The 9825-nt window shown below is 28.5% G+C and overlaps 1 protein-coding gene across 4 annotated transcripts in view; it reads left to right on the top strand.

Annotated features, from left to right (window-relative positions):
* Positions 1–5197: 5197 nt before the first annotated feature.
* LOC117176768 (carbohydrate sulfotransferase 4-like) overlaps positions 5198–9825 on the top strand; it is a 69725-nt gene continuing 65097 nt past the window's right edge. For 2 of the 4 annotated variants that reach the window (XM_033367061.1, XM_033367056.1), the window contains exons 1-2: positions 5198–5900; positions 6136–6194. In XM_033367061.1, the coding sequence (XP_033222952.1) occupies positions 6167–6194 (28 nt within the window). In that variant the 5' untranslated portion in view covers positions 5198–5900; positions 6136–6166. Of the gene's footprint in view, positions 5901–6135; positions 6195–9825 lie in introns of those variants that run through there. The other 2 variants (XM_033367059.1, XM_033367057.1) reach the window with 2 other exon arrangements.

Below are 9825 nucleotides of genomic sequence, written 5' to 3'. Positions count from 1 at the left end.
ATGTTTGATCATAATTAAATTTTCGACAAAAAAGTTCAATTTTCTACTAAGAAAGACGAGTATTCAATAAAATACAAAAAAATTCAACTAAAACAGATCACTTTTCAATAAAACATAGAATAGTTAAATTTGTAGTAAAAAAATTGATTTTTAACCCAAAATGAAAAGAATTTTCTACGAAATAGTTAAATTTTCAGAAAACAAATTATTCCTTGGAATGTTTTAAAATAGCCTAAAATATTTTAAATGCTTTAAAATCTCTTGAAGTTTTTCAAAGCTCTAGAAAATTCTTTGCAATTTTAAAAATACGCTAAAATATTTCAAATCCTGTAAAATCTCATACTAAATTATTGAAATCAATTGAAAATTCCTTGGAACCTTTTAAAATATTCTCAAATATATCGAAACCTCCAAAATCTTTTGAAACGCATTGACACCTTTTAAAGATTTCTAAAGTACTTTGGATTTTTTTAAAATAAACCTGCCAAACTTGTTTAATTTCTTTGAACTCCCTTTCAATTACAAAAATAAGTTGAAAATTCCTTGACATCTTTTATAACATCCTCAAATATTTAAAATCCTTTAAAATCTTTTGAAATCTCTTGAAATTTTTTAAAACTCTTGAAAATTACTTGAAATTTTAAAAATTCCCTGAAATATTTCAAATACTTTAAAATCTCATATTAAATTTCATTAATAAATTGAAAATTTATTGGAATCTTTTAAAATTCTCTCAAATTTTTCAAATCCTTCGAAATATTTTGAAATACCTAGAACTTTTTTTTTACTTCTAAAGTACTTTGGAATTTTTAAAAATGATCCTTCTAAATTTTTTTTAATTCTTTGAAATTCTTTTAAATTATTAAAAAATGAATTGAAAATTCCTTGACATCTTTTAAAACATCCTCAAATATTTAAAACTTAAAATGCGATTGCGTAAATATTACAAAAATTTAATTATAGGATCTAAACCTATATTTTGTTGTGAGTAAATTTGAACAAATATTTCGTTTATTTACTATGTTTTCATTAGCATTTTAGTCCTGAAACTCATTTCACAGTGTCATTTAAGATTTAGATTTTAATTGTTTCATTGCTTTGTTGTTGCATTTTTTCATGTTTATAAGCTCATAATTTGTAAATATTAGAAATATTGTATATATTTCGTTCTGATCGAGGGCAATATAATCCTTAGAAGTTTGCAACCAAACAAATATTATAAGAATTAAGTGTTTTATTATTTAGTTTAAAAGCCGTAAAATATTATTTTCCAATTTAAAATATTTTAAATTTCAAAAATTTTAAATTTCTGACACTTGATAATCAGAATTTTGTAAAAGCCACGGTTTCATCTTTCATCTACAGTTCATCCAACTCTTCTGCAAATCACCTTTATATCGTAACAATTTTAAATAAAAAAAATACTTCACAAAAGCTTGGTATAGTGAAAATAAAAGTAAAATAAATCTTTAACCAAGAAGCAGCTATTCTCGAAATATATATACGTGAAAAATCACATGAAAACATTTAAATTAAATTGAAAATTAAATTAAAAAATTACTACAAAAAAATTGTTTTCAATAAAAATTGGGATAGTTGGATTTTCACTTATATAAATGAATTTTTGGTTAAGAAAATAAATTTTCATATAAAAACTTATTTTCCACCGACGAGATTAATTTTTTGCATCGAGAAACAAAGATTTTTCACAAAATACATGAAATGTGAAACAAATATTTGAATTTGTAAAGAAATTCTCCGTCTGCCATAAACATAACCTAAAATACATGTCCATCGAACAAGATCAAATTTAAGGTAGAATATATAAATATCGATTAAAAGTTGTTTAATTTTCATAAAGCACATTAATTTTCAATTTAAAATTAAACTAAATTTAAAAATTACTATAAAAAATGTTTTCAATAAAAATTAGAATAGTAAGATTTTCAGTTCTAAGAATGAATGTTTGGTTAAGAAAATGAATTTTCATCTAAAATTTATTTTCCGCCTAAAAGGTAACTTTTTCTAACCAGGGAAAAAAAAAACTTTTCACAAAATAGATAAAATGTCAACCAAATATTTGACTTTCTAAAGAAATTCTCCATCTACTGTAAACTTAACCTACAATAAATTTTCATCGAAAAAGATTAAATGTAAGGTAGAACCATTAAATTTGGATTTAAAGTTGTTCAATTTTCATAAAGGATATTAATTACCAATTTAAAATTAAATTCAACTAAAAAATAACTATAAAAAAATTGTTTCCGCTGAAAATGGGAATAGTAAAACATAAAACTTTATGTAGTACATATCAATTATATTCTTCTAATGAAGATAATATGATCCTTTTTTTGTTCTCATAAACTACACATTTCGAATTTCGAGCTCGTTTTACTTACTTCACTGGATGACCATCGAGGGCGCTAAGTGTCAAAACCCTTTCAATTTGCCTCAAACCAAAGATATTATACATGTAGATGCGGTGCGAGCTTAGTTATCCGCCATAAATATAGATAGCGCGTCTGGCGAAAAAGTCACTTCCCCTCTAGCCGCCACTCCCCGTAGATAGCACCAATCGATATAATTTGCCGAAAGCCACTTGGAGACCTGTAAGCAACTCTCGGGCCCTATGCCCATGGAAAACCAGAATTCGATTTCGTTGTACGGTGAGGGCAGCACCTCGAAAGGGCAGAAAATGTGATGTCCCATATATATAATTCCCCACTCTGACGCCCCGTACCGCAACTACGTTTATAATATCTTTGCTCAAACTTGATCGTAGTTCAAGTAAATACAATAGATGGAGCTCCGATCAGGTAGGCCTGTCTTTGCATTGTTATGTATATAAAAATACTAAAATTCATTTAAAATGTGCTACTTTTTATGAATTTCAAAAGAAAAACAAAGTTTTTAGTAACAATAAGAACAGCTGTAATTAGTAATCCAAAAAATTTATGAAAACATGTAATTTAATATTAGAAAAATTGAATGTAAGAATGAATATTTTGAAAACAGTTTGAATTGTATTCATATTTCTCTATTGTTTATGTTGCTAATGTAATTAGTAAATTTGATGAGCAATTGTAATTTTTGCAAATTTCAAACATTGATTGATAATATTACTTAACTAATAATAAGAGTAATAATAATATTGAAACATGAATAATTATCCTTATAATATACTTTTTTATTAATTCATCTAGCGATTTCCGCAATCTAAAAAATATACATTATATATCATTTATTTATAATCAGCTTAGCGACTTTAACGGGAAATTGGGAAATTACGGGGGAATCCTCGGGAATTGCACTGAAAACCCGGAAATTTACTTCTGAACTTAGCAAAATTCAAGTTATAAATATTTCAGTAATTTTTATCTATTTAGAAAAGTAATTTTTACTTTATCTACAGTTGCAGGACATATAAGTGAAAATAATTCGATATCGTTTTTATTGTAGGACACGAAGTTTCGGTAAACAAATACAATTTCCCTTGGGACAAGGAATTTTTGACATGGAACGGGAATTTTTTAAAGAATTAAAACAGGGATTTAGAAGAATGTAGCTTAAAAAATCCTCGTTATATTTCAAAATTTCGTCATAATTTAAAAGTTCCTTCTTCCGAAATTAAAAAAAAGAGAGTGTTTCAAGTAATTTTTAGAGTTGAAATAGTATTTAGAAAAGTAAATATTTCTGAAATATGATTTTTTTTACATTTTTCGTTAAGAATTTACCTTTTTTCCTGAAAATGCAACTATACTCTTAATTATAAGTTGCTGTCTTTTGTTAAAAATTAATTTGATTGTTTTAATATTCATCATATTAATTGAAAATTAACATCTTTTTAAAAATATAACTTTTCTAGTTCAAAGTTTTTGTAAGTAAATTCGTCTTTTTAAATTGAAAATTTATTTATATTGTTGACAATTTACGTATGTTGCGAAAAAACCGACTTTTTTGTAGAAAATGAGTTTTGTCTTTAAAAGTTAATCTCCTGATTTAGAAATTCTTCTTTTTGGCTCAAAATTCAAGTATTCCAGTTGAATATTTATCATTTTGGATTTAAATTAATCTTTTAGGTAAGAAATAAATTTACTTGAATGAAAAATAAACTCGTCTGTTAAAAATTATTTTTTTTTTATTGAAGATTCATCATTTTCAATAAAAATTCATTTCTTTGGTTGAAAAATGAGATATTTGATGTTATAATCTGACATACAGCCCGGAGCCAAACATTTTAATCCTAAGATTTCGAACTAATAATTTAAAAAACTTTTAACACAATAAATAATTTACTCGGTTAAAGTTCTTATCATTTAAATTGTAAATTTTACATATTTTTGGTCATAGAAATCACTTTCAATAGGATATTTACCGTTTTTGCACTCTATTTTTTTTTAGTTTCGGAAGAAGGTACTTTTAAATTGTGACCAATTTTGACATGGGACAGGGATTTTTAAACTCTTTTCATCTAAATATCAGCTTTTATTCTTTTGAAAAATTCCCGTTCCATTTCAAAAATTTCTTGTTCCAAGGGGAATTTTTTATTTTTTTACCAATTCCCTTTCAAAAAACAAAAATGATAGTTATTTTCACTCATATGCCTAGTAATAATTAATTTCCCGTCTTTTCTCGGTTTCTCCCGTTTTTTCGGTAAAATCTTCATCCGGTTAATAAATAAATTATGTATTATTGTATATATTTTTTAGAGAACGGAAGTCTCTAGATGAATTATTAAAAAAGTATATTATAAGGCTCATTATAGATATTTAAATATTATAATTACTATTAATATTAGTTAAGTAATAATATAAATTAATATTTTAAAATGTGCAAAAATGCAATTGTTTATAAAATTAATTGGTTACATTAGCAAAATAAACAATAGAAATATATGAATTCAATTCAAACAGTTTTAAAAATAATCATTTTAATATTCAGTTTTCCCAATATTAAATTAAATGTTTCTATAAATTTTTGTTTATTACTAATTACAGCTGCTCTTACAGTTACTAAAAACTTTGTTCTTCCTTTCATATTCATAAAAAGTATCAAGTTTTTAATGAATTTTTATATTTTTGATGTTCATAACTATGCAAAACCAGGCCTACCTGATCGGAGAGTCATCTATTGGATTAATTTGAACTATGATACCCCTCCGCATGCTAAGAGAATAGTAAAAGGGGGAGCGATGTATAGGGCTACCACTTACTGATATTACTGTTTTTTTGTCGTTATCTTTGGCTCAATAATTTATTTTTAATAAATTATTTTCCATTTAACTATTGATAAGAGTGAAAAAAAGAGAAAAAATAAAAAAGACTTTTTAATTTGAAAGTAGCGAAAAACAGCCTCCTAACCTCAAAAAGTAAACTTGTAGCTTTTTGATCTTTGACCATTTTTGAGTTTTGACCGTTTTTAACCTACAGAAATTGTCTGCTGAAAAATAACACCCGTGCGCGGATGACACTCAATGATACTTCAGTAATCAGTAGCAGTATATTGCACTAGATTGCACAAGCAGACCGTGAGCAAATGGTTTATCGCAATTTCTCGACCGTTTGAGGTTCGTGTGTTTGTCGATTGTCGGTCGCTTAGAAGAATATAGTGGGAAATGTCGATGAATCGTGAAAGTCATCCTTTTCTACTCAGTGTACATTATTAGAAAATGCGATCGCCGTATGGAAGCATTTGATAGTGTTCTCATGGCATCGTTGAAAACTTCTTCGTGTGAATCATATCAAATTCCTAATCTACGAATAGTATCTTGTTTCGTTGAAACACGATGGGAATTTACTTTAGTAAATTAGGAAAAATTCGACTTCATGAGAAAGTAGGGTCGAAAATTGTAACAAACAACCATGATGCTGAACAAATGCAATTCTTACCTTAATCTTGAGGTAAATATTTATGCTTTGATTATTTCCTTCTCATTACTTTATTTTTTATTTTACTGACATTCATTTATATTCAATTTTTACTTATATCTATTTAGCATGCCATCGTTTTAGTTTATTTTATTAACATTGGTGAGAGAAGTTCAACGCAGCATGTAACACCGATTCGTTCTTTGGATTATTTTTTTCCTTAAACGGTATTTAGTTATTTAGATATGAAGAAAATAAATAATTTTAGGGGGCAAGAACTACCTGTTACTCCGTACAAGATGCAGCGTTTGCGATCCGCCAGATCAGGTAATTCACCAATGTGTTGTTTTAAACTAACGATATGTCAGATTTAAGAACATTTAATTTCAAGTATATATTTTAAATTCTGTACTTCTCTTTTGTGCAACTTCTTTTGAAATTGTATTAAACGAGAACATTAAAACAAAGTAGAATTTACCGAATTTATTTTTTAATTTGCAAAGAGATCTTTTAAGTTAGCAGCTTAGTACTTTTCATATTGGGTTAATATTAAAAAAAAACTATTTTTAAGATATTTTCACAAGAAGTAAATTCAACTATTCGAATTTGATTAGAATTTGCTCTTAATATTTAATTTACCGCCACGATGGATCTCAGCTAAGTTCAACCCGAGGGACCTTCCACCTCTCTGTTTTCTTTTTATTACACTTCACTGATGTCTCACAATCATTTGGAGACCAAAAATAAAAAAATCGTGGTAGTCGTTTTTGAGAAAACTTTATTTTTTTGAAGAGGTTAGATAACATATTTTCATGAAAATAAGTTTAAAATGAAATTGTGTTGGCTAAAAATGTTTACTTTAGCACAGAAAAAAGGTTCTAACTGCTGGAAATCTTACGACAAGTAAAACAGTTCAATAATTGTGAAAAATGAGAGAAAAAGTAGAAAAAACATGAGTTTTTTGGAAGTAAATAAAGTAAGTAAAATTCTCTGCAAAGGATATTCATAAATAAATATTCTACATGTGCAAGTTTTAGAGTTATAGTCTGCGGAAGTCATTTTTTAATGAATAATTGTTTATTTTATTTAAATTTTAGATTTTCGACAATAACTTTTTTCTCTATGCATAGCTGGTAAAAGTTGCTGATAAATAAATGAAAGTAGACACAATTTCGAGTAAATATAAAACAAGCAATGTTCTAGCTTTAACAAGACCGAAATTATGGGTATCTGAAAATGACCCTTTTTATTAAATTTTATTAAACATATTTATATATTTTAATTTCTCGTCTCTGGATAACGAAACATTGAAAAATGCTCTTATAATATTTTGTATCTTATATTTGAAGGAACTAATAACCCAAACAACTTAATTGTGAACTAAAAGCTTTTACTAGATTATTACTAGATACTAGATTACTACATGATTGTCCAGACTACTTTGAAATTGGAATGAACAGACTCCATCGCCTGTTCGCTGATGGATCATAAACCTTTTTGAGTTTCCTCGCAAAAGTACAGTACGTGATAAATGGCGGCATGTACTTTGGGACTGACAGCGATATCTCAATCTAAATAAGTCTTTTTCAAACTCTCGATTTGTTCTTCAAAACAAGGATCGAAATGATCACTAAAACATACGTGTACGACGGCTCTAAAGCCCTCAAAGGCTTTCACGTATTTCATGCACTCTATTCGACCTCTAGAACGTAGTAAGTTTACATTTTTCACCAATTTCTTTTGAAGCAAGAACTCCCATGTTTTATTTCACGTTTTACGTTGCATAATTGAGCCCATCGAGTAGCATCATCTTCGAGTTCAGCTAACAAGTTTGTAAATAAAGCATTTACAACACCCAGCATCAGTTGCAGTTCAGGTGGGGGGATCATCTGAAGAAACGTTTTCTCTTTACGAGCAGAAAATAGTGGAGGATGGATACAATTATGTACTTTTTTCCTGTGATTTTACCAATCCTGCTCCGCGCCAACTCGTATAATTTTTAATTGTATTACCTAACGTTCTGTATATTCCGCGATCTTGGAGTTCTCATTTCTTCGCAAAGCACCACGTGCACGGGTAAGAGCTGCTATGAGACTGAATACCCGCCCTGATATTTGCGAGTTTTAAATCTTGTAATAGTCCTTCAAAATTATTGTGCGAGTGCGAACAATTTGTTAATCTTAGCATCTTTGAAACGCTGAGCAGAAACTCCTTTCTCAAACTTTTGACGGTACCCATGCGGTTCTTCCTTTTTTCCCCCACTAGACTGGATAGACAAACATACCTTCCGAAACTCTCTTTCACCGTCAATTCCAAACTTCAACTGATATCCAGATATGCTGAGAAAGAAATACCTCTGAATCAATGAAATATTGGTTGGAAGCATCAAATGGTGCTTTCGCGCTAGGTATTAAAACATTGATTAGACTCAACTGAAGATGTCCTCGACCTAATAATAGATAATTATGAAGTTAACTGCACGTGAAATTTGAAGCAAACGACATGTCCTTTAAATTGATAACATCATGCTCTCAATTCTAAATTGCGATGCTATCGTTGCAACAGTAGAAAAGTGTAAGTGTATAGTACATTGCCATAATCTATTAGCAAAAATTTCAGATTCAAGGACGGAAAATATTGATTAAAATACAAAACACATTTGTCGTCCAGAAGTTTAAATCTAAAGAATTTTTACATCTTTTTAACCCCTGACACATACTCCTCCCGTTTACTCGTATTTTTATTGACATTATTCCTTAAATTATATAATCCATACTTTATTCTAAAGTAAACTAATTGTTGACTTTGGTTAGGGAAGACGTATGACTGATAAATAATGAGAAACGCACTTTATTCAAAGATCTGCTATGGCCGAGAATCGAAGGCACGCACTGTTCGGTTAAAATCGCACGCCTTATCCCTAAAGCTACGACGCCATGTTGAGGACGATACCATAAATAATGATGGCATTCATTCGATACTTTTGAACTTACAAGGGAAATGCCTCCTATGCAGCATTGACTTTTTGATTGAACTATCATCAGTCGATTGTATGTCAAAAATAATTAGACAGGTAATGGATTTAATGCTTTCACGATCTTTCATTTTGATAAAAAGAGATATTTCGGGTTCCAATTGTGTATAAAACTACGTTTTCTACGCGATTGGAACCCGAAATATCTATTTTTATTAATTAGACATGTGTCCCGGCTTTTTTTAAGTCGCCCTCCGTTTAAAAATTATAAGCGTATAAAAATCACATTCGCCCGGACTGCCAGATGTCTACCAAGTCACGCGTTACATTTCTCAGCCAGCGCCAATGACCCAGTGGTAAAGAGCCTATCTAACGACCAGGCTGTCGCTAGTTCAAATCTTTTATTTGGCAACTTTTTTTTTCTATTTTTCGCATTTTAAATATCTCAAATAATCATTTTTAATGTCCCCCGGCGATAAATTTTTTTTCCTACAAAATAGTAAAATTATTGGGAAATAAATATCATGCAGACACTTTTCGATTAATTTATTTGCATAGTCGTAATTTATCGTAATTCATTGCCCTTGTTGTCGAAAAACGTTATGTTTCAAATGTTTTTACGTCGATTACCACCCACAAATATATTACAAACAATAAATAAGTTTCTAAACGTTCGTAGGTAATTTAACATTTAATCAATATAAAAAAATATATGTTTCAAATTTTTAAGGTGTGCTTGCATCTCGGATTTTTTTTTTCAACTTTTCTGTTTTTTAAATACAAGAATGAGAAGGTATAAGAACTTTAATGTAAATTTAAAACGGAATTCAATTATAGTAAAAACTTGTAGATATAAAAAATCCTTTCTGGGAATGAGGGTTAAATATTAAATGAATAAATGTCAGTTAAATATCAAAATAAAAAATTGCAACTAATTTAATAATTGCAAAACGTAATCACTGATTACAAATAGACAATGTTAGA

Source organism: Belonocnema kinseyi, chromosome 7 (genome assembly GCF_010883055.1).
Source record: "Belonocnema kinseyi isolate 2016_QV_RU_SX_M_011 chromosome 7, B_treatae_v1, whole genome shotgun sequence".
NCBI lineage: Eukaryota > Metazoa > Arthropoda > Insecta > Hymenoptera > Cynipidae > Belonocnema > Belonocnema kinseyi.
The sequence above is the reverse complement of the archived record's forward strand: the minus strand, read 5'-3'. Positions and strand labels throughout refer to the sequence as shown.